Source organism: Trachypithecus francoisi, unplaced genomic scaffold, assembly GCF_009764315.1.
Source record: "Trachypithecus francoisi isolate TF-2019V2 unplaced genomic scaffold, Tfra_2.0 Lachesis_group2, whole genome shotgun sequence".
NCBI lineage: Eukaryota > Metazoa > Chordata > Mammalia > Primates > Cercopithecidae > Trachypithecus > Trachypithecus francoisi.
The window spans coordinates 100,136,886-100,163,195 of record NW_022681465.1 but is presented as its reverse complement, the minus strand read 5'-3'; the positions used below and the strand labels follow the sequence as shown (position 1 = coordinate 100,163,195).

Below are 26,310 nucleotides of genomic sequence, written 5' to 3'. Positions count from 1 at the left end.
AGGGAAGGAATAGAGAAGTGCACAAATTCAAGGCAACTTACTTTGCAGGTTATGCATTTCAACGGTTTCCCTTTGAAATGCCTGTATCCGACAATGAAAAAAGAAAAAAATCCCCAAAGCTGTTCTTCCACCAAGTGGGCCAAGCCCCCGCACCTCCCCCCAGCCTGTTCCGGGCGGGCAGTGCTCGTGCCCGGCGCCGAGAGTGCGCGCAGGAGCAGGGGCGCCGCCAGGACCCTCCGGGCACGCACAGTGGAACAGCTCCGCTAGGCTCGGCTAGTCCCTCCGCCCCACGCCCCGCCCGGCAGTGCGTCCGGGCCACCGCCGCTCACCGCCGGCTCGTCATTGAGAAGCCAACTGGATTTCGCTACTGTACTGGGGAGGAAAGGAGCTCAGGCGCTCGCACGTCTCCCTTAGATAAAGATCGCAGCTTCATGATTAACTTGGGCAGGTTCAAATATTTGCTGAGCTAGGGATTTCGGGAGGGGGAGGGGAGCCCAAGTCAAAGTTGTCATCGGCTGACAAGTGGCCAATGCAAGACCAACTTGATCATTTTCGCCTAGGAAATGAGAAGGCCATTGTGAGAGGACCTAAAATAGTCTCACTGGCTGCTGAGCGCGCTGGCTGGCTCGCGAGGCTCAAGTAGCCGACAGTGAAGCGAGGCACTATGCACCGCCAAACACAGGAAGTGGCTGAGCTAGTTCAGCAAAAAATAGAATCAAAGCCTCACTTGTAAAGGCCTGAACCTCTTGGAACAACCCAGAACACAGTGCCTCGCTCGTGTCTACCTCTTGCACCTCCTCCCACACACCAGCACAGACAGCCCCGCAGGTGTAACAGGAAAGCCCTTGTGAACAACTCGGGCAGGGAGCAGATTACAAAAGTGTTCAATAGTAAGTAGTAGGAGGGCATCCTCGGACGAATATTAAACCCCACACCACATGCATACTATACTCCATGATCATGTGACGATTTAGAAAAAAAACAACACTGCGGCTATTTTTATGAGGTTGATTGCAACTCGCATTTAAATGGCCATATGACCTGCTAATTAAAAGGTGTCTCTGCATTAGGTTTATGTGCCAACTAATGGGGTAAAGGATAGAAGGGCAGAGAAGGGCATACCTTTCTAGTGGATGTTTGCCCTTTATTTGAGAAAATGGGCAACAGACAAGACTTGGGATTGACTACTATTTAAATAATTAAAATTTGATCTAAGAAAATTTTCAGTTGCATCAGCATAGATAGCTTTAAGGTTATCCAGGGAAATCACCAAACTTTACACCAGAAAGTAAGTTAGAGATCAATCAATTCCTTCATGCCATGGGGGGGGAACAAAATCTGACCCAGGGAGGTGAAGTGGTTTGCAGAAGGTTATGGCCCTAAGACTAGAACCCCATCTTCTGATGGTTTCAAATGCCCTTTTCTACCCACTGTCCCTGGTCCTCACTTCTCTTTGCTAGAGAAAGTAAAAAAATGGACAAAACTGAAGTTAATCTTTTAAGCCACGTGCAAAAAATTTCACACCCCCAACAAAACTCTCTGTTTTCTATTTTTAGCTTGCTTAAATTAAAACAAAACATTTCATTCCCTTTGAAGACATAGGTTCTTTCAATAATACCCTCATACTCTGCAAGGGAAAGTGATCCAGTGGTCACATAAAGTCCACACAGGCCAACAGCAGGAACCAGCTTCAAGGTTACTCGAAATATCTGGCAAGTGCTGTTAAACCCACGATGAAAGTGATTTTACAAACTTTCCTTTCGTGCAACTGATAAAATGTTGAAAAACTTTCCCAATGGAAATAAGTCTATAAGTGAATCTGCCATCTGATCACAGGGACATATGGTTAGTTCAGAGAATACCCTTGCATCCTGAGCTGCATAATCTTGCCCTACTTTTAAAAATAGCCTTCCTAAAGCTAGAAACATTGGAAACATCAGTCTCCTAAGCATACCTGTCTGGATTCACATGATGTTTCATGTCAAAACCTTCTAAGATTAAAATGCTCTGTTAAGTCCAACAGTATATTTTCTGTTTCAGAAGAAAATGAGCCACTGGAAAGCAGTACTCTCTCAATGCATAGAAAGTTAAGTCTTGAAATAGGTTGGAAAAACTTTGCCTTAAACAAATTTCTCACAATATGTACAATCATCTACCAGAGAAGTCCTATTATATTAGGAAAGTGTGAGCTGAATCTTTTTCCCGTTGAATTTTAGTGTTTAAAAAGTGATCTGCAAGACACATGTTCTTTATTAGCTTAAAAAAGGGAGCCCTCTGCTGGTAGAAATGAATCGGTAACTCCTGCTTTGGGAGAAAACCATCAACTTTCTGTATATTTTGTATGTCCAAATTTGACACAAACTAATGCACATAGTTAAATTACTGTCACTTGATCTATATGACTCACTAACAAATAATCAGTAAAAAGTACACCTTTCACGAAGCTGATAGTCTTTTAGGAAAACTTGTATTTTAATGTCAGCATTTCTCTGGGACCTCAAAGGCCTAGACACACTGGAAAACTAACTTTACCTTCTGGATACTTGAAAACAATATGGATCATTTTCCCTTTCCTCCAAGTTTCAGAAAACTCATTTCAGAGGCCATTATTTCACATCTCAGCAGATATAGTCAGGAAAATGTCTCTTGATCCTTAAACTGTGCAAAAGTTACAAACTGAATACTATATTTCATACGTGCAATTCACCATCAAGTGGCAAATGTTGCACAAGCAGCTTTCAACCTAGAACACTTCTTTCTGTGGGACATCATTTATGAACAAAGACCATGAAAAAAAGAATAGACAACAAAAATTAATTAACCAAAATCTTCATCTAAGGGTAAAATGAATACCTCCCTTCATACCTTTAAGACAGTGTAGAACAGAGGGCCTTTTAGGGTAATTCAAATTATTTGCTCCATATCCACTGGTCTTAATTGATGTTGTGCTACCGAAAACATCCATTTACGTGTATAAATAAGCCCAGGTTTACATATGTATAAAATCTGACACATTCTACCAGATTTCTGAAAAGGCATTCCCACTGCTTAGCAGAATAAAGAACTCCCCCCCTGCAATTCTCCCTCAGATCCTGTCCCTTGAGATAAAGAGAAGTCTGCACTGTGAAAACAAAAGTAAAACTGACTATATACCCCTCCTAAACACATACATACCAAAATACCTGTGTCTCTCTTTCAGGGCACAAATAAAACTATTGTTTGACAAAATCTAGTGTGGCTTGCCTGTTTAGTTCTACGCATCTAAAAACACGTAATTTTTCAAAGTTGCATTTATCCCCTTTGAAGCAACCCTCTAATGTCAGACCACATTTTAAACCCAATAAAAATTAAATCGGAGAAAAGTAAAACTCTTTGAATGTCATTTCCCTCTACCTTAGTGCTTGCCTTTAGTCTGGGTTGAGAACCAAGCCCAGAGCATTTAAAACAAGATTTATGAATCAGGCTCTTCAGGATGAATGTTTTGCAATGTGCCAGTGGTTAAAAATTAACTTTGACAGGTGTAGAAGGGCAAGGGGGAGAAAGAGTCATTTATTTTCCACTCTGGGCTTGAGGGTGCAATATTAGACTTCAATTATACTACATTAATATTTCTGAATATATCCATGAAATCTGAAATATGTAAATACACTTATAATGGGTTTCATTCAAAGGCACCCTGTGTTAAATAGACTTATTTTTACCTTGGTTTGCCTACAGAAATCTACTTTACCTACCTAAGTATTAATTGGGTAAAGAGAACACAATGATTCAAGAAAACTTGTTGTTTGGCTTTAAATATTTTTAAGACTTTTTAACAAAATAGAACAGCAAACTATCAACAAAGCTCAGAGAGCTTACTGTGTGCCCTACCTTTTCCAAATCTTAGCTTCCCTCCGTAAATGAAGAGAATCCTTATTTCACAGGATTTCTGGATGCATTGGATGTGTTGATGTGTGACTATTCTTTGAAAGTTGGAAGTTTATCAAAGAATAAATTTGGATAATTATTATGCTGTATCTAGTTCTCTGCTAGGAAGAGCTCAAAAGGAGAAGAAGCCTTTACCCCTGCCCGTTAGAAATGTAATTAAGTAGATTAATAGGAAAAACTATAGACAGTTAAATATAAGATGACAGAAAGCTTAAAGGCATAAACATACTGAAAGGGTCGACTTAACTTGCATATAAAACAGGGGAAGGACCTACTTGAGTGGAGATAAATGGATGGCACTGCTTGGGGCAGCTACGTATGGTTGCATATGTTGTGCACTGTGCAAAGGCACCTAGGCAAGATGGAGGAATGGTGATGAAATCTAGGCTGCTCCATTCACCAAGCCACATATAGAGGAATGGCTTCATACAAACGCACCTTCCTCCCTCCAAGCAACATACCCACATCAGGGAGGCAACTTCCCAGAGTGTCTCTTTTTGCCCCCTACAGGCTCCTAGAGGCCGTAGCTCTGCTGGCTGGGAACATGGCGTAAGGAAAAAGGCCTGACAGAATTCACACAACTAATGAGGAATAGGTGGACTGAAGGAATCAGACCTGCTGAATGAGGACAGCTCCCATAAGGCCTCAAAAGCTAGAGTTGATGCGATAGATAGTAGATAAATGATCAGTTCGTTAAATCTCATACCAACCCCAGGAGAGAGGCATTAACCCAGTTCCACAGTCTGGAAAATAATTTGGAAAAGCTGAGCTTCTGGAAAGAGTTGAGATTCCAATCCAGATCTATTTGAGTCAGAAGCCCACTGTTTTTTCCACCGCTATGGCTCATGGAGTGATTTGGAGCCTTATCCTGAAAAGTATAAACATTGCCCTGACATTGTTTACTATGTGTGACCCATGGGGGCTAATTTCACATATTTTTAGTTTATTACATGCTGGAAACTTCAGATGAGTTTTTGACTGGACACTAAAAGCAGCCTCATTGCTCATGAAGATTCCAAAAACCCAGGCAGCAGGGGCATGGCAGATAGAACGGGCTGGAGTGTAGGAGGTGGCTCCCAGGCAGACCCGGTTTGGGCCCCTGCTGGCTGGGTAGCACACAGCAAATCTCTATCTGTGGGTCTCGGTTTCCTCATGTCTAAATTGGTAAAGCTGGACAATGCTTTCAACTCTAAAATGATGCTTCTTTTGTGATACTATCACTTAAAATATGTACTGCTTTTGTAAAATACCAAGCCATTATTTTGTACTGTGTAATTTATTTTGAATAGGTCTTTAAACTCCATGCATCAAAATGCTATTTCTCCTTTGCCTATTCAAATTGTACCTATTCTTCAAGACACATTTCAAGCCCTATTTCTTCTATGAGCCTTTTCTGTCTACTCCATTACCCTAGTCACCAGCTGCATCTCTAAAGTCCTTTTTGTACTTAGAGTATGTGCACTCCCACCTACCATTTAATTAGATACTATGTGCTAATGGGTCTTATTTGAACTGATACTTTGCCTCAAACATCATAAGCTTTGTCATTTCAACTTCTATCTGGTAATAATTAGAAATGCTGTCTATCTGCCCTATAACAGAGTCTTGCTTTTGTCTCCCTTAAATATCATTCAGGTACTCATGTGTGTTCACAACAATGTTACTGTAAATGGCCATTCACTGGAGATGTAAGGTGCTATACTTTCAAAGTTCTGTCTGGTACTAGCACATGCTGTGGCAATGCTGAAGGACTCTAAGAAATTATTGCATTTTTAAAACCAGGCCTAAGCATTTCTTCAACCCAGGTTGCCAAACTAGTCATTTGCACTGGGGCCATTCCTGAATACAAAGATGTTCTGGATGGGGATGTTTTGTTCCTGGAATGGGCAGTACAATGTATGCACACATGACAGATACTACAACAGCCATTTAATTCCAAAGGTCCTATACAAATCACACAAAGTTCCTGGGAAAACGGCTCAAACTAGAGTTTAAAACCTACTTGGATTTAATTTTTTAAAGAGACCACATAAATACTGGGATGATCCAGCAAATGTTCAAGGCTTTGTCATTCTTTAGCAGAGCTGATGGAACTAATCCTCCTTTGAAACAGGCGCACCAATTGCTCAGTAGAGAAATATAGGGTCCTTTGACATATCAAACAGCTTTCTGGGTGGCATTATGAAAATAGTGCAGATACCCATTTTTACTTTGGTGGAATTAGGATGCAACTAACAAAGACATTAAACCAGGTGACACCAGTCAGGCTAATCAAACTCTACCACTGATTCTACTATACCTTGTGTAGTAGAAATTTTCCAAAATTCCATGTGATAAATTCATTTGTGGGTATCTGTCAAACCCTGTCTGGCATTGGCTTCCCTGTGTCTCTTCCCTCTAGAGGGGTGGCCACTGAAAAGATCAGGACTACCCCCACTAGCCTTCACTTAAAGCAGGGTCCAGCTCTCCCTAGTCTTTAACATAAACCTCAACTTAAGTGCCACATGCCACATCCCTATGCCCATTCTTTCCCACTAAGTCCAAAGGCAGCCTCTGAACACCAGCACAGAGCTGTCAAATCCATTCACAGTGACCTGTGTACTCAAACGAGATGAAGCCTTTTGGCCACCCCCTGGACTGAAGTCCTAGGCCCTACCTGTTGACAGTCTTCTTTGACGTAGTTTACCTAGAATTCTGGGCACCCTGTTAAACATTCTGCTTGCTGTGATTTGGAACATCCCATGCTTGCCTTATCTACTATACCTGATGTTTCTCACCTCTGGTACCACAGGTACCATTTTGGGCCTGTCCACATAAATCTTTCCCAATACCCACATCTTCAGTGTTTACCTACCCGATCCTCTATCCTACCCCCTTGCAGGTGGCTTTTGAGTCTAGGCCCTGGCCTCTCTTAGGCTGCCCCATCCAGATGCAAGTAACCAAGCCTGGCTGTGCAATACCCAATTAAGAAAAAGCACAACTTAACTCTCCATTGCATGATGATGAAACTGAGTCCCCATGCCTGTTCATACCGAGATAAAGATGGTAATCTGCACATATTACCTATAATAAATATATTCATGGAGTTTCATTTAAGTTCCAGGCATAAATTAAGACTACAAGCAACACCTTTTACTGGTCCTGAAACTTTACATATAGGACCCTAATCACTATTCTAAATCACCAGTGACGATTAGCTAACTTTTAACTAGTATATAGCAAAATGAGGTTGTTTAGACTTTCCACAGTAGAAGAAAAATACATCAGTTTAAATTAAATGCATTGCTAACACGGTCTACATTTCCTGCTTTGTTAAATGGCTAACTGAACAGCAGCCCGCTTTCAAAGAAGTGTCTGGCTTGCTCAAACTTGCTGCAGTGAACGCTCTGGTTTCATACTGCTCGCATTATTGAAAATGTTTATTTTGACAGGCATTTCTCAGCATACCCACTTCCAAAAAACACATTCTAAAATACTTTAAATTATATGGTAATTATAAATCCCCTACTTTATGAGTATTAGAAAGAAAAACAAAAATGTCAACAACTAAAATGAACTCCATAAATTTCTTCAACAACCTGAAGCATAAATGTTGAAGGGTACAGGGAACTCTCCAAACTCTCACCTAAAACCAAGTTTAATGTAAAATCCGCAAATGTTGAAACTCAGGTAATAATTAACATATACACTATCACTCAGCTATTTTTTTCTTTAAATCACAAGGTAACATATTACTACCATTCGTAATTCCATAAGAAGCTGTATTACTTCAAAGGAGGTTTACAGCCATCATTTTTTAAGGCTCTAAAAAAAGGAACAATGAGAGAATGTTAAATGTTCAAAAAGCATTACCTGGTGCAGGCTGTCGTTCATTCCATTCAGTTGAGATTAAAATTTCTATAACTTTTATGAGGTTTTCAGTATTATCAGAGCTGTAAGAAAGAGAGTTTATTAGAAACCGTTTCCCTAAAAGCAAACTCATTTTCATTATATACACTCAAGTGAACGTATGTGATAGCATTTGGGCATGCATCTCTGGAGTAGTATATTTAGAATACATTGTCATGACTAATCCATTTAGGACCACCCTCATCACCCCAAACTACATGTTTGTCTCCTTTCACTTACCTGGCTGCTGAGAATCTGAAAAGCATAGGGCTGAAAATTTCAGAGAGTACTCTTGCATTCAACAGATTTTTGCTGGAGGTTTGAGAGAGCTTGAAGAAATGTTTTAACAAATACTGAAGCGTAAGCCAATACTGATGAGGTATGCTAGGCGACCTAATAAGCTTCTTCAATAGCTGAATATATTCTTCGGAGCTTTGTACTTCTGCAAGTTTAAAAAAAAAAAAGAGAAATGAGTAAGAGACTATTTCCAGGTATCAGTGAATAAACACCGAGAAAAGCTCTGTTCTTTCTTCAAGCTATAGGAGTCATTGAAAAAGCAGTTGGGAGAAGCACACAGTACATTTGTCCTTCTCATTAAAAAATGCATTATGAGAAAGAAGAAATCTCAGGTCAAATGGAAAAGCAAGAAGCTCAGTGTGTAAAAAAAAACCACAAGCTGTTTAGGGTGTGCTGGCAGCAACTTACCCAGTATTGAGCAGCTTCAAGTGTGATTGGCTAACTCAGAGGAGCATCAGATAAGTATCACAGGTTTTAACTTTGAAGGTTACGAACCACAGTTTCCTGTCCCCAAAGCACTTAACTGAACCTTAGCTCCTAAAACTGAGAGCCCTCTTCCCTCAACACATTCTGTTATGGCCACTCAGGGAAGGTGACAAGAACATCCCCCATCACTGGATCCTAGTCCCGGTTCCTTGAATCTGACACTGGTACTTGGAAGACCATGTCCTTCATGGACGTACAAACTTTGTTAAGACCGATAGGTTAACAATGAGCCATTTCTGATTCTGACATGCAGACAGGCTTCCCAAGCAAATGAGAATCTAGGTCTTCTCTTGGATGCTTGGGTGGAGGAGGAAATTTGAGGTGGTATTGTTGGGGGAGGAACAGGTGGCTACTACTACTATTTTCTAACCACTATCTCTATATGCAACACATATACAAGCATGTCTACATCTCCATGTATGTCCAATGAGGTTCTCAGAAGAGAAAAAACAAACCTTGAGCTAAAGAAATCATTTCACTGTAAACGGCTGCTGGAATGACAGGATTTGGTAAGTCCAGGAGATAGCGTTTGAAAGCGTCGGCCAAAATGTGCACATCGATCATTTCCAAGTCCACAGAGGCTGTATCTAGGAAACATTTTAAGAAATATTTCAGACATTTATTTTATAGAATACATCAGTTGGCTAATTTTCTGAACATCTGACTCGTGTGACCAAAAAAAAGGAAGCAATATGAGGATAAATATAAGACACAAAGTATTCGTTAGCTGTACTTCTTGTAGGAATTGATCCTGGCATTTGGGGTAGAACAGTTTTTCCTATAGAGGTCTGTCCGACATATTGCAAGCATTTGGGATGCCTGACCCCCTGCCCATGATGCCAGTAGCAGACCTCTGGACTTTGGGGCAACAAAAAATAATACCTTTGTTATGGGCTGAATTGGGCTGCATCTTCAGTGGTTACCTACCCCATCCTCTATCCCACCCCTCTAAGCCCAAACCCCTAGTGCCTCAGAAAGTGACTGCATTTAAGTTGAAATGAGGCCATTAGAGTGGACTCTAATCCAATCTAATTGATATCCTTCTAGGAGGGGAAATGACACAGAGAGACACGCTAGGGATGCACAGGCACAGAGGACAAAGCGCTGTGAGGACACAGTGAGCAGGCAACCACCTGCAAGTCAAGGACAGAAGCCTCAGAAGAAACCAAACATGCCTTTATCTCAGACTTCTAGCCTCCAGAACCACAAGAAGTAAGTTTCTGCTTTTTGAGATGGAGTCTCGTTCTGTCGCCCAGGCCGGAATGCGTCTCTGGTGTGATCTCAGCTCACTGCAACCTCCACCTCCCAGGTTCAAGCGATTTCCCCTGCCTCAGCCTCCTGAGTAGCTGGGATTACAAGCGCGTCCCACCACGACTGGCTAATTTTTGTATTTTTACTAGAGACGGGGTTTCACCATGCTGGTCAGGCTGGTCTCGAACTCCTGACCTTGTGATCCAACCACCTCAGCTTCCCAAAGTGCTGGGATTACAGGCGTGAGCCACTGTGCCCGGCCAAGTTTCTGTGTTTTAAGCCAAGCAGTCAGTGGTAACTTGTTATAATTGCCTGAGCAAACGAATATAGAATCCAAACATTTCCTAACACCCTCTGAGGGTGGTTCTGCCCTGACTGAGAAGGGTTCTAACTAGGAATGGTTAGTCATATAGTAAATGTTTCCTAAAACCTCAACTGGAAAATTTGAAAAATGCATATTCCCAGATTTCCTAAGACTTGAGTTGATACATCTCAGAATTCATGTAAATGTCACCAACAGAGTGGCGGATTCAACAGTAAGATACTACAGACTTTTAGCAACCAAGCTCAACAATATCTATGAAAATAATTTCAACATTTTTACAATATTTCTCCCTAATTCTGACTGAGTATTACTAATCTAACCTGTGGACATCAGACTATCTCAGAAAATAAGATAAGCATACCTGTCCAGTAAATGCCGCAGCTGGGAAACAAGTCAAGCGATCCAATAACGGGGATGATACTAATCAAAACCACTCTCCAGGCACTCACTATGCATGGCACTCTGAGTACTTGGGTTGGAAAAAGACACAATGCCCAGCAGAAAAAAGAGATGCTAGAAACAAAGATCTGGGGGCAGGGGTGACCACGGGCCTCCAGAAAAGAAGAGGCCTTTGGCTGCTGCTGAAGGATGTACATTAGCAATGTGAAGGGTAACTTGAGGAAAGTGATCTGGGGACTTGTGTACTCAGTAGAGAAAAGGTGGGCTGATGGGCAAGATAGTACATTTGTAACAGCTTTACTAATGACAGTGTTAAGAATAAATTGGAAAGGAGTGCTGCTAGAAGTAAAACTACCAGTTTTAGTTCTCTGAATCAAGGTGATGGGGGTCTGAATTCTAATGCAGTTAGAAATGTGCAAGATATTATCAAGACCTCAGTGACTGACTGCATTGGGCTGTGGCCTAGGAGAGAATGAGGAAGTATGAAAGTTTACTGCAAAGTGTTTGAGTATAAGTGAGTGGGAGAAGGTAGTAGCCTAGATACCCTTCAATGAAGTATGATAGTATAAATCATTCGAGGTTGAGCCTAAGACTACAAAAATTCCTTGGACATATCGTTATCATAAACCAAACCTGCCCCACTAAGTAGGCTGACGTTCCAAAAGTGAGTCACCCAACCACAGAGCTCTAAGAAAAGTCAGACTGGAATAGGATATGGACAGGTCAACTTGAGGAAAAGAATTACTAAATTTAAAAGGTGAGAGACAAAGTGTTAAATCACTTATATGTCCTACAAACAACTAACCAGAGACCTATCACATGTTTAACAAATGTAGGAGGGGCAATACCATTGCAGGTCTTTGCCTAAAGGATCTATGTTGAAGGTAATGCAATTGTGAGCATAATTAAATACCGCCAAATAAAATCGTGTGTGTGTGTCGCTATAGGAATTCTCTATGGTCACCACTCTTGGCCGTGCTTCTGGTTTCCCATACACTTTGCCCCTGTGTGTTTCCTCTAATGTCTCTTTGCCCGGAAAATTAGTATTACTGAATTTGCTTATCCTAAAATACGTGATAAAACATTTGGTGATGCAATATAAATGTTAAGATAATAAATATACACACACCCCTCCCTCAGGCAGGGTCTCCCTCTGTGCTTTTGCAGTGCTAATGAGCCATCGCTCTATCAAGACACTTCCCAAAGAGTATAATCATCATATGGGATTATGTTTCCCCCTACTAGACCAAGGTATGTCAAGGGCAAGGACTGTGGCTGTCACCTGCTCTTCTCGCATCCCTCAGTGTCCAGCACATACAATGTGTTAAATGTTTGTGGACTGAACTAGAAGGCTCTTAGAGTGAAGTTAATTTGTCAAAGCCCTTCTCTAACACATGAGGTATATCAAAAGAACTTTTATAGTGTATGAATAAAATTATCTTATGCAGGTCTTTGGGTAAACTTACCTTATGTCAAATTCAATTAGAGTCAGTGACAAAGTCTGTTTTATTTATCTGACTTCTGCTCTCTAAGAATCCTTTTCTGCACTGAAACTGGCCTAACGTGCTCTCCCACTAGCTATTCACACTTGTCATGTGATGGCTTTTGAAGAGCTACATAATCTTTAGGTCTTGGTTGGAGGAGTTTGCATTCTCTCCTACCTCACTTTTCACTGAGCTACTCATGACAGGTACCCCGTCAACTCTCCAATTCTTCACTCCTCCCTCCCTCCCCCTGGAATGGAGTCCCCTCTTCTTCAGGTCTCTCCCTAGATGTCTGGAGACATTTCTGATTGTCACAACTCGGGGAGAATGCTGCTGGCACCTCGTGGGTAGAGGTTAGGGATGTGGCCAAGCATCCCACAATGCACGGGACAGGCTGCCACTCTTCCAGCAAAGAACTATCCAGCCTAAAATGTCAATAGTACCAAGGCTAAGAAAGCCTGAGTCAGGTTAGAAGACACCAAAAACTGTCAGGTGAAAATCTGAATCATTAAAACTTGCATGAGACAAAGAAACAATTTATTTTAGGGCAAAATTTAAAAACAGAAAAAATTCAAGGACTTTTGGAGTCACTCAGCTACTGAAAACTGTGAAAGAAATTATTTACCTGAGGGTCAGCTTTCTTTTCTGGAGAGTTAAAGTTACTAGGATGTACATCACAAGGTTAGTGTGTGGATGAAATAGCTTAGCAGGTGCTAATAAAAGTGGGCTATTGTCTGCCATGTCTGTCCTTTTCAAACACTGGTAATTCATAAGGTTAGTTAAAAGCCACAATTTTTTTTTTTGGTGTAAGTGACTATTTTGGAGCTTCCTCCAGGATATTATACAATATTTTTATGTATTGAAAAATCTTTGAGTTGGAAACAGACCTGGCAGATCCACTCCCAAGTTTGGACAACATTTATTTATATTTGGTGGGGGGGCACAGAATTCACTTTTTTAGCACAGACTCCAAATGAAACCACTTTTCTATGTGTTTTGATCTCACTGGGGAAGGAAAGCTGTCGGTCAAAATGTACCGTTGACGTGAGTCTTGGTTGTTGACACTATCTTGCGAGTGGTGTGAAGAGTTTTTTTTTTTTTTTTTAACAACTAAACTGCATCATTTTGTGTTGATCACATTACAAACCTAACCACTATTTCTCAAATAACTTCCACTTCATCAGGCTCTGATGTCTAAACTTTTCCTGTGACTAAACATGTTCATAATTTGACCAATTTTCTGACCCAAACATGTGTCTTTATTTCAATTGGCTAAGGACAAAATTCAGCATTTCCTTAATGCCCTGATAAAGCTGTCAGAAAGACCAAAAAACAAGCCTTTTCACCTTGAGTGTTCTGCATGTTAACTTCTAATGATCTGCTCTGTGGGAGGTGCAGGAGGCAGAGCAGCAAAGAGGATATGCCCTGTTCGCATGCAACTGATTTCCATGTACAAAGGAAAAATGAAGTTAAACATTTTTTTAACTTTTAAAACATTTGGTCAGAACATTTCAAGTGTAAGAATTTACTGATACTGATAAAGGTCTAGTCTCCTCCTTTTCTCCAAAAAGACCTCTTTTCTAGAAAGTCTCAGAAGCTGCCTCATTTTGAAACTGCCTCACGCTTCAAATTCTCATTTACTATCATGTGGGCCTTCTTTGTACAATTATACCTCTGAAGGAGTGCAAAACTGGGTTTCACTCTTTTTGGTTTAAACACCTAAGTTCAGTTAAAATGATGTGAGGCAGTATATAATTTTTGTTCAGTGTTATGAGGGAATGAAGGATCTTGAGAGATTTTAGAAGTCAATATAAGAAGATGACTTGCTGGAATGCTAGCAAGTAAATTGATTTGTAGTTTTTTCTCTATGCCAAAGGAGGAAGTGGGTGTGTGGGGTACTAACGACCTCTTGGCTAAATTAATTAGTGTCATTTAACCAAACTGTCCTCAATTCTTCCCAGTTCCACATCCAGTGACATGTTGGTTAGCTTGAAATAAGCCCCGGTGGGAATATTCATGCCACAAAAATTGGCAGACGCTACAAACCAGGGCCTTTTTCTTCCTAGAGAGTTGGTTTATCAGCACAGCACTGAACATAACAATATCATGATGTTACTTAATGTACTCAACACAAGAAAAAGCAAGAAAGAAGGCAAGCCAGAAAGAAAGGGAAAGGGAAAAGGAAAATGGAAGGGAAAGATAATAAAAGAAAAAGGATGTCAGAAGAGACATTTCTTAAGTGACATAGGCTTAAAAATTTTTTTTTTTTTTTTTTTGGGGGGGACGGAGTCTCACTCAGTCGCCCAGGCTGGAGTGCAGTGGCGCGATCTCGGCTCACTGCAAGCTCCGCTTCCCGGGTTCACGCCATTCTCCTGCCTCAGCCTCCCAAGTAGCTGGGACTACAAGCGCTCGCCGCCACGCCCGGCTAATTTTTTTGCATTTTTAGTAGAGATGGGGTTTCACCGTGTTAGCCAGGATGGTCTCGATCTCCTGACCTTGTGATCCGCCCGTCTCGGCCTCCCAAAGTGCTGGGATTACAGGCTTGAGCCACCGCGCCCGGTTAAAAATATTTTTTAACTGCTTCAGATGAAATAGATGTAGCCAAATTCAGGGTCAAGGAAAGATGGTAGATATACGGAGAGAGAGAAACATCAAGAGGTGGTTTCTCTCCTCTGCAGGACCCAGGGCCTGATGGCTATGATGATGGCCAACATGCCTGAAGGGAGGCATGCACACACTTGCAGCCCAACTCAGGAGAAAAATGTCAAAGGTTTGCACTGTTACCATAACAGGGCAGGGGGAGCTGTGCATGATTTGAGTTCCCTTTAAATTTAGAACATTGCATAGATTAAATTCAATTTTTTGTGTGTGCATTACCTGAAACAAAAAGCCAAGACCTGTCTTTCCCATTTGTATTTCCAGCTCTGTGACACTTACCACAATCAAGAAGCTGTCGTAATTCTGCCAGGTTGCTGGAGCTCTGTGTTCTGTATAGAGTTGAACATTCCAGACCTAGGACACAAAACAGACCACAGACTATGTATGCAAAACGCAGCTCTCTGGAGAACCTGTGAGCCTGCTGCCAGAGACATTCCAGTTTCCATCCAGTATCTGTTCTAGATGCGTACCAAATATTCTTGGAAGTCAACTCCTACTATTAATCTTATCTGGCATGTAGATAATTTTGGCAAAACCATCTGGCCTCTAAGAAGAAAGTTAATCGTATTTATTAAATTATGAAGAATTTAATAGTTTCCATATGGAAACTACATGTTAATCTAGAGTTAGAAATTATAGACCAAGACATTTTCCCCAGTACTTAGCCCTAAACAGTTTGAGTGTCCAGCAGAGTATCTGGACATAGCTGATAGTAGGAAATTTACTTAATGAATGCACAAGAGACAAATAATAACAGCCATGAAATAAGGGTGAACTGATGCCTTCTGGCAGTCTGGTTACCTTTCTTTTCAATGGCTTCCACGAGCTTGATAAGAAGAGGCGGGGCAACGTCAGGAGGGGCAAACTGCTCTGCAAGGTCCGGGAGAGTCAAAGCTGCAAACAACAAAATCCTACCATTGTATTTAATTTGGATAGTTGAATGCATTAGGCCACAATGAAGGACGTACAAAATAATTTAATTACATCTCATCTTAGCAAACTCAGGCCCGAGCAAGAAGAACTCCCGCTCTGGGCTTTCGCACTGTCCAGGCCAAAGTGATATGCCCACTGCTTCTTACCCAGAGTCTGTTCAGAGTAATGCCCCCAAATTTCCTGCTAAATGGCCTCTTACGGCCTTTCCCCCAGGTCCACTCTCCCCAGGGCAAACCCCCCTGTCTAGGTACACCCCTGGGCCCCAAAGTTGAGGGGAGTGGCAGGATGGATGGGAGTTTGGATGTGCAGGGAGAAGCCAGGGATGAACCAGGATCCAGCTCTCTGCATAATACCACACTCTAGGGCAGAACTCTCAGGAGCCCAAGAATCTGAATTCAGATCTCTCCTCCTGGTTATTAGGAAGAAATAACTGTCCAGAAAGGATGGGACAGATTTTATTGAACAGATAATAAAATTTTATTGGACAGATTTTATTGATTTTTTTTGTTATAAATCATGTTGACATGATTTGTAACAAAAATATTTAGGCACGGGTTACTTGGGCCTCTTTTTTGCATTCCTGCCCCAAGCCTCACAAATGCCAGGTATGGGCTGAGTCTCAGATCCAGAAGCCAATATGAATGAATACTGCCCACTTGATATCAAATTAAATTTTTGTGTAACTTTGTCAAAGCCTTTGTTTATATATTTTTTGGTCAGTTAGTAGTTTTTAAAATGTGGTGTTTTCATAAACTTTTTCCATGCATTTTAACCATTTGTAATGATACCAAAAAATCTAACTGGATGACACTCATAAATAACATTCTTCAACATTACATTGATAACCTTATTCTCAGTCCAAAAAAATAAAACCATTGTAAGCAAAAAAATTCTCAAATTATGCCAGAAGAGGGAGCTAAATATATTCATCTTAAATTTGTGAAACTGTAAAATAAAGGTAAATTAAAGTCATTATGAAAATATATGTACAACCTGTTGATTAGCCTCATCACTTGCAGTCTTTTCTAGGAACAATTTATATAATCTGAGAAAGACTAAATATTTGCAGTTTTGTTTCTGTGAGATTTTACCAGTAGAGCTCTTTATTATAAGCCATATACTATGGTAAACAAATTTCCTTTTTTTCTTTTTGAGACAGGGTCTCACTCTGTCACCCAGGCTAGAGTGTAGTGGCATGATCATGGCTCGCTGCAGCCTCAACTTCATGGGCTCATGTGATCCTCCCACCCCAGCCTCCAGAGTAACTGCAACTACAGTGTACAGCACCACTCCCAGCTAATTTTTTGTATATTTTTAGTAGAGATGTGGTTTTGTCATATTACCCAGGCTGAGTCCAGTCGAACTCCTGGACTCAAGCAATCCGCCCACCTCAATCTCTCAAAAAGCTGGGATTACAGGTGTGGGCCACTGCACCTGACCAACAAATTTTTAATTAAGCCTGTATTTCAAGTACTAAAAGTCAACATAGAACACATTCATGCTACCAAAGTAGTGTTACTAAATTTTGATCTCAGAGAATGAAGTATGATTAAGTCGTTTTGCAAAAACACTCAGACTGCAGTATGCAATGTGCAGTACATAGATAGACACATGATCTTTCTACCTAATTCTATTTAGCATTACAACTACCCAGGATAAAAAGAGAAGAGTTACATTATGAAGGAAAATCTTATAGCAGCACTGTCTATTAGAGTTTTCTGTGATGACGGAAATGTTCTACAGCTGTGCTCTCCAATAAAGCAATGCCTAGCCACGGTGACTATTGAGTAAAATGCAGCCACATTCCAACTGAAGAACTGAATTTTTTGTTTTAACTGATGTAAATGGAAACAACCATATGTGGCTAGTGCCCACGGTATTAGAGAGTATAGTCTTATCTGCCTGCACAAGGGCAAATTTTGTCAATGGCAGATGAAAGATTCCCGAGTCAGCTTTGTGTTACAGACCCCACTCTAAAGCTATCCCTGAAGACAAGGCATCTTAACATAGAGCTAATCAATATTTGAACTCAAAGCCCTGCAATGTTTACCACTCGATTTCCTGAGTGACTTTGTCCTACTGCAACATCACTGTAACACATCTTAGGTTTCATAAAAGCATGAACGACCAGCCATTAACTTTCCAGTCACTGTGCAGAGGGCTGGGTGAGAACTTCACCATTCTCCAGTGTCTCCCACACCTGCCAGAGCTAAGCACCACCTGGAGAACGTGCTAGAAATACTGATTCCCAGGTACCACCCTAAATCTTCAGAATCAGAACATCCAGGAATGGGCTAGCAATCTGTTTGGGGTTAGAAATAAGCTTTAGGACATACTCTTTTGAAAAGAAAATTCGTGTGGGTGATCCTATGAAAAAGTTCAGCAATGACATCTCTCAAATCTCTATATGTTAAAATGTAAATATATCTGAAAAGCACTTAAAATACAAATGTCTTAAAGATTTCATAGTCTACTTAAAAGCATTAAAAAATTTAAAAGAAATATTATAAAATGAAAGGGTACACCATTTCATTTCCTCTGATAAATTATAAGCCACTTCCCTTTGCCTTAATATCAACTCACAAAAGTATCCTCTCTCACAAACACCTTCTACACTGAACACAATGAAATATCCTATCAGCATATATAATAGAAGGGAAATATACAGGTAGAGAAATGATGTAGAAAAGTGTTATTAAGATCCATTATTGTGTCATTCCTTAGGCCTCTCAAACTAACAAGACTTAGCACACCCCAGATCTCAAAAAGCTAAAGATCACATATTAAATACATATCCATGCAACTCTCATGCAACCAACATGCCAATTCCTCTTCCCCTTTTCTCATAAATTACACAGGCATTTTTTTTAATTAAAAAAAACTTTAATGTTGGCTCTGAAAATAGAATTACTTAATAAAGGTTTGCCTCAATCCAGAGTCTTATCAACACAATCATTTCTGCAGGCAAATATGAAAGTTAAATTAAATGATAATTAAAGATTTCATCTAATTGTGATTGAAATACGCACCCAAAAGTTGTTATATTGCTGGGCTGGCAAATGCTCATACAGAAGGGTTTCCAGCTCTCTCTTTCTTCATCAAGCTTGAAAAAAATTTTTAAAAAAGCAAAACCTCCTTGCTTTCCTTTGTCTTTTCAATGTTTTTTTTTTTTTTTTTTTGGCAAAAAGTGTTAATTTACCTGCAGTATCCTGAGCTACAAAACATCGTATGTTTTATGCATTACTCATGCAGGTGTTGGACGAAGTTTCTAAAAAGCACTGTGCTACACCAAGTCAGGTGTCTGTGAGAACACTGGAACTTTTCTCAAAATGCACACCAGACTGCTTTAAAAAGAAAAAAACAAAAAAATACACATAGGTACTAGGAAGCATAAGTACTCTTTTGGTAATGTATTGAGTGACTCCCCACTGAATTTTTAATATTGAAAAAAGCTTTATCGCTCAAATGTATGAATCATCATAGCTGGTCAGGATTTTGCAACTGGAGTTTGAAAATGGTAAATTTTACAAGGTTGTTTTTTTAAAATGGCAATTCAAAGATTTTCTATTCCTTAGTACAAAATGTCTGTGAGTCAATCCGTTTCCTCTTTAAAATATTTAGACTTGGGGAATGTGAAAGTTCTATCCAAAAAGCTTTAAAGTTTATATCATCTACTTCCAACAATAGGATCAAGTACCATTGAAAGTCTAAAAAGTATTTTAAAACAAAATATTAATTTTTATGACAATCCTAAAATCAACTATGCCTTTAATTTTACTAAATACACAAGGTCAAGAATCACTTTTCCATTAGATTCAATTTTAAGAAATTCCAACAGGAAATGACAATTGCTAGGAATTACCAAATTTGGCAAGTTGTTCTTTGAAAAGTCCACGATAAAGCACCACGTTACAAAGTTTGATGAACCAAAAAATAACAGGACTAAAAACAAAAAGATGCAAATATTATCAATTATATGGGGGGGTATGGAACAAACACAGATTAACAGAGCACCATCCTCCAACAGTTTACATACAAATTCTCATTACAGTTCAGCTTTTGATTTTTATACCTGAATAAGTAATGGGTTTTGGTTGTGAAGCGTGCTGTGGCACAGTGGATAAGTCTGGAGAACCAACTCCACTCTTCAGAATCAGGGCACATTTGTTGATTCCTTTACTACAACCCAATCCCAGTTTTTCACTAGCTGAATCATTTTTCATTGAGCAATCAGTATTGCTTAGAAAGAAAAGGATAAATATCAGCAGAAATGTTTAAAAGTAGTGAATCCAAGACATGCATTATTTCAAAAGAAAGGAGGATTCAGCCTTCAATGTTGACCAGAACACCAATGAACTAGGTGTTCCAGGTTGTAGGAAGAAAATTTGATGACACATCCGATGCTGCATTTTCCACTAGTTCTGGTTTTCCCCCTTTGCCCTGGTGACAGCCAATCACATGGAATAGAAAAAGAGCCTTCTCTCCAAACTTCAGCCCTTCCCAAACCACTGACATGGACAGGCCTCGACAGTCCTTGGGCACCAGCAGTGTGTGGGAGACAGTGGCATTCTTTGCATTAAGTGGTGCCAACACCGTTATGAAGTGCAAAATGAAACCAGCACACAGCTGCACCTTCGGGAAGCATTCTCCATAAAAAAAGATATTTTCAAGTTAGTGCCTGGCAGGGCAGAGTGGAAAGTTTAAGCTGAAACACTGGGACTCCAGAGGCTGCCCAAGCCAAATATTTCATTACCGATGGAAGCAGTTTGGAAGTGTGTGAAAAACTGCCACTTACCTCTAAAAATGTAATACAAAGAAAAGAAAGTGTATATGCAAAGTGTGGATCAATATTATATCAAGATGTTAGTCTGTCTGCTAACTGCTACTGAGTCAAAGCTATTTCTGTCTGAATCTCTCTCAGGACTTCAAGTGAAAAATGTATATTCTGGTGGGCAAATCTAATCCCAATTATTTTCTTAAACAAACCTTTTAAGTATATTCATACTTTATGCTTATAATGATTAACACCCTGAACTTTAAACGTATTAAGCTTTATGGGCGACACTACAACAAATGATGGCCTGTGTTCTTTAAGCAAAAACAAAGCAAAAAATCCAACGACGAGTTCCTTAATTTTGGGGACACATCTGTTTAATCAGTAGTAAAAAAGTGATTAGAAGCAGAGCTTTAAAGCCAAAGAAGCTTAGGTTTTAATCCTTGCTTTGCCACTTACTGAATTCAGCAATCTTGGGCAAGTTAATTAACTTGAATCCCATTCATTCATCTGTAAAATGGGAATACTTATGTGCAATAATAAGGATTAAATGAATAATATATATATATAAACATGACAAGGCTCGTGCCCAGTATGTAGAAAGCACAAACTAATAGGTAGTTATTATTGTTAGAATTAGTCATGTAATCTTTATTATTGTTTAGATTATGGAAATACACCGATTGCAAATGCAGGTTTTAAGACCAGAAATTATCATACTTAGAGTCTTCTCAATACTCTTCTAAGGAAGCAAGCTGGAAGCATATTTGGTAAACACTTGCATTTTGCCTTTGTATATATACATAATACTCAAAATCCTCGGAAGTCAAAACCAAAATATTTTCAATTTATCACACTTTTCCCCAAAAGGACCACAATACTAATATATTTGAGTCACTAGACTTCTTCACATTCAGAACACTGAATGTGAAGAAAAAATGAAGTTGGAACGACTGTGTACTAAATTATATTGAGCGTGGTGGAAACAAGAACTTTTTCTTTTTTTTTGGAGGAAGGAGAAAAAAAGTATGGGCAACTGAAAATGAGAGTACAAAGAGTAGATGTGGAAATAAATCTTCAGCCATAACTATATTATTTTCAGAGAAAACTAGCAGGAGTGAATTAAAAGACTTGCCAACAGATTTAAACTAGATGTTTGCAAATCTCCTCAGATACCCTAATTAGTCTTTAATATCGTTAAGTTTATCTTCTCCCATTTATCTCTCCTGCTGCACAGCTAAAAACAAATGAAAGGGATTTGAGATCCTCTGTCCATTCGTTTTATTTCTAGACAACAGACTGGTATAGAAAACAAACAGCAGGCAAAAATCTTATTAAACATAAGCAGACCTAACAGCTTTGTTTCTGATGGCCTTAGCTAAAGCCTCAGAGTTAAGAGGTAACTGAAATGCAAGATTACATTTAATCTTTGACAGGCTAGCCTAATTAATTGTGATCCTTATCACCTAAATTGGAGTTTGATTCTAAGATTACAATTTACAGTGTGTAGCAAATTAAAATGCTAGGCAGGATATAAATGGGGAAGAAAGGGGCTTCCTCCTCTCTTCACCAGAAGAATAATTTATACTTGAGTCCACAGGACTTTTGAAGCCAATGATTTATAAGGAAAGTTGGTCTTTCGGTGTGCTAAGAAACATTTCATACAAAGTGTGACCCAGAAGCCCCCAAAAAGAAAAAAGACAAATCATAGGCCATACCACGCAATGGGCGGTAGGCTGTTTGCTGAATGAATGATTAGTACTGAACATCAACTAGAAGCCACATTCCCACAGTAAGTATTTTACAGAAATATTTTCACTTATTTTTCATAGCAGTTCAAAGGTATATAGTCTGTATTATACCCAATTTAAAGGCAAGGAAACTATTTGGCCAATGTCACAAAGTTCTTAAGTAGTGCCTAGGTATTTAGTTTGGGCTTGTCTTCCCTGCGCCACAGTATACAAGTGCCAGTCAAGGAAAGAAGCTTATAGTAAGTTTCCCAACACTTCTCGCAAGCCTCCCTTCTTTAAAAGGTATCTGCAATAAGGGTGTTAGGAAACACACAGATATCTGATGGTCAACCCCACAAGGGAATAACCTTAATACTTTCTGATTATGTTCAAGTTAAATGATCTTGATAATAGCAGTTTTTGTACTTCATCCCCAAATAACAAGTTAATATTTCTCTCTCGTTATGAACTACTTTGAAATGCAGATAATTAACACTGTAAATGGAAAAGCAATAGGAGCCCCTATTAATAACCAGAGAAAGGCAGGGGCATTCCAGATGAACCACACTATCTCTGGCTGAGGGCAAACTTGTAGAGACACTTCTCTCCTACTTATATGTGATGATAAATTTCAGAGTCAAACTTATAAATGTCATGTTAGAAATGCTTAAAAATAATAAAGCAGAGTCTTAAAACGTAACTTGAGAAGCTGCGATGTCACAAGCAATTGAAAGATCCCTTGATTAATATTAGGACAGGGCAGGGGATGGAGAGGAACTGGACAGAAAGATGCTACTGGCAGACTAGAGACCAGAAAGAAGCTTTGGATACAGGCTGGGACCTCACTGACAGTGCAGAAGCAGGCCACTGGCTGACCAAGGAGAAAGTGAGTGGGGAGAGAGAGAGGAACTGCCAAAAAGGCAAGTTTGTCCAGCCAGACCGAATAAGCACTCTTAAGAAAGCCTGGATGGAAATGAGGAGAAAAAAGCAGCACCAGATTCCTTTCAAATAACTACAGAGAGTAGCGGTTTTTTTCTCTGACATTTTTAAATATCCTGAAAAGTTGAAAGAATTGTTTAGTGAATGCCCACATTATCTTTCACCTAGATTCTATAATTAACATTTTATCATATTTGCTTTATTTACATGTTTATCCGCCAGCACATCTTTTTTTTTAAAGACGCATTTTAAAGTCAGATGCGAAGTCAGCTGCTACAGACTGAATTGTGCCCCTTCCCCCCAGATTCATGTTGATGTCCTGACCCTCAATGTGATAGTATTTGGAGACAGGGCCTTTGGGAGGCAGCTGAGTTGAGAGGAAGTCCTGAGGGCAAGTGCTCTCACCATGGGATTAGTGCCTTTATAAGAAGCAGCACCAGAGACCTTTCTTCCTACCCTTCCCATGTGAGATCACAGTGACAAGGCAGCAGCCTGGGGGCTAGGGAGAGAGCCCTCACCAGAACCCAACCACACTGGCACCCTGTGAGAAATAATTTCTAAATGTCTATGGTGGTACAGACCTAAACACCAGTCTGTGGTGTTTTGTTATGGTAACCCTGACCTAATACATCAGTACACTACACCCAAAGAAAGGAATGGAACCCTGTTTAGAAAATGTCAATGTCAAACACAAATTCTGTAAGTGTTTAGTAAATACCCTCTATGTGTCAGAATATTACCAAGAGCAATGGTTTGAGGCAGTGGTTCCCCAAATTTAATGTACATATTAACATCCTGATTCAGGTCGGGGTGGGGTCTGGGATTCTGCATTTCCAGCAGGCTCCCAGGTGATGCCCACACTGTCAGTCCTTGCACCACAACCACACTCTGAGTAGCAAGGATTGAGGCTGACCCCACCTGCCACAAAGAGGAAATCCAGACCACTGTGGGAGACAGAATCCCAATGATTGACCTTCTTACTGATAACTTGTTGCCTACATGCCTGAGTTTTACAGGCTGATCTTACACCAGACCCCAGCTGATGCTTACGGACTGGAGGGTCTAGCTATCATATCAAATTCGGTCTGATACCACAATGAATTAGGTATCAAAAGAGAGACTAGCAGCTGGGAGCTCTGCTGCCCTGTGCATTGTGTACTGATGAGTGGGGAGGGATTATGTAAGCCACAACTGGCCCAAGGTCCCACAGGAAGTTCAAGCCGAGGACCGAGGCCTCCTGATGCCCACGCCAGAGCCTTTCCCACCTCACCACATTCAAGAGGACTTTGCTCTTTGTATTTCCTGTGGGGTGGGAGGAGTTAGGGAGGGACGGAAAATGTTAGGCTGATGACAAATTACTACTACTGATGATAATTCCCACGTAGTGAACACTTAGTGTAAGAAACTCTGCTCAGCGTTTTATCTCATTGAATCTGTACAACGCTGGAAGGAATTATCATTGTCCCCATTTTACAGGTGAGAAAACTGAAATTAAGAAAAGTTAAACAAGTTGCCTAAAGTCATACCAGTAGTAAGAAATAAAGCTAGGATTTTAAAGAACAGATGGGACTTCAAAGCCAATTGTAACCCCTCTGAATCTAGGTTGCCTTTTAAGGCAGACACGCTGCGTGACGCCATATGTGAGGTTAAAAAATCTTTACATGACACTGATGGACAAGCACTTGGCGACAGTTGCAACCCTTAGTGACAAGAGGTGCATTTTTTCAACTTGAGCTTGGACTAGAAGGCCAGCTTCTCACCATCACCTCTGCTTTATCAGTATTGAAGCCTTGCCAGCCCACTCAGCCAGGCTAAATATTTTCAAGACAGCATTTATTAAATATTTTCTCATAAAGCTAAACAAAGCACATTCTTCCCCAAGGATGTCATGGGTTTTATACAGCTAAATATAGCTGGCTAACTTATCACTTTTAGCAAGGTACAAAAGACTCTTCTAGTTAATCATCAGGTGGACAGAGGGCCCCGCAAATAACTTTTTAAAAATACATATTTTGTAATATATATTTGCAAGCACCCCAAAATGAAATCTTAGTAAAATATGCTTAACAAATATATGAAGGGAGTTGAAGCACCCATGATCAAAAAGGGAGAGAAAGGGAAAGCAATGACCTGCATGTGGAATTGCGAACAAAAATAAAGGCAAGAAAGGCAAGAGGCCTGGAAATATTGTACAGAAAATTCCCTATCAGCTGGTGCGGAAGAAATGCTTAAGATAATATTTATTCAGACTTCATTTTAAAAGTTTGAAAAGATCACTGATACAAGACTATATATATTAAAAAGTAACAATTTTGAGATAAAAGTAAACACAATCCTTAATTGTGTAAGGAATCAGAGTTTAATAAAATGAAGCAATATACTTTCACTACCTCAGACAAAAACAGACTGTGATCAGCAGTGAAATGAACAAGAGGCTATTCACCTCTCTGCTAAAGAAATTAATGAGCTTCTTCTGGTTATGGTTTTAGCATTATAACTTGAGATGGGTCAATTTGGGCAGATGTTGGACCCTATCACTACATTCTCAAAAAAGCTCAGGGTAATAAATAGTACTACAGTTACTTGTGCCAAACCAATGCACTTAAAAAAAAAAACATACAAAACTGATATACAGAAGACCCTGTAGATAGAGTAGAACCAAAATATAGAAAAAAAATATATATATATATATCGATCATAGAAAGAAGCCTGGTCATGTTCTCAAAAAGATTCCCAGAAATAAGCCAACAGATACAGAGAGGTGATATTTGAGTAGTGAGTGAATTCTAATAATTGCTCAAGAGTCAGCAGGGAGAAAGTTATGTCAATATAGACTAGAACTAACTGGTGAAAGGGGTAAACTGAAAGCTTCACTCAGAGAGGGAACTATTCAATCGGTCATTTTAATTAACACTTTAGATTCCTGATGGAAATACAATGTTAACAGTCTGTAGATTGAACACAGCAAAATGTTGGCTTCCTATAATGAAAATCCGTACAATGTTGTTAATGAAAAAGTAGCAGTGACTCAGGCTGGTGGACGGCCCAGAGGTGAAAGCAATCATTTATCACTGCAGGGTATTCCTTTCTGCATTATCATCTCAGAGTCGCCTCTTCCTTAACAACCATAACAACCTATGCTCCACTTCTCTGTTGCGCCATTTCTGTCTTCAGCTGAAAGGGAAGTGATAGGGCCTGAACCACAGGAGGGAGTTTGTA

At 39.9% G+C, this 26,310-nt stretch overlaps 1 protein-coding gene across 3 annotated transcripts in view; it reads right to left on the bottom strand.

Moving 5' to 3' along the window:
- PIK3R1 (phosphoinositide-3-kinase regulatory subunit 1) overlaps nt 1-26,310 on the bottom strand; it is an 84,431-nt gene that overhangs the window by 12,337 nt on the left and 45,784 nt on the right. For 2 of the 3 annotated variants that reach the window (XM_033179750.1, XM_033179751.1), the window contains 5 exons: nt 15,517-15,609; nt 14,995-15,069; nt 9,054-9,185; nt 8,056-8,257; nt 7,780-7,859 (listed from right to left, as the gene is read on the bottom strand). In XM_033179750.1, coding sequence (XP_033035641.1) covers nt 7,780-7,859; nt 8,056-8,257; nt 9,054-9,185; nt 14,995-15,069; nt 15,517-15,609 — 582 coding nt within the window. Of the gene's footprint in view, nt 1-41; nt 1,304-7,779; nt 7,860-8,055; nt 8,258-9,053; nt 9,186-14,994; nt 15,070-15,516; nt 15,610-26,310 lie in introns of those variants that run through there. The other variant, XM_033179753.1, reaches the window with a different exon arrangement.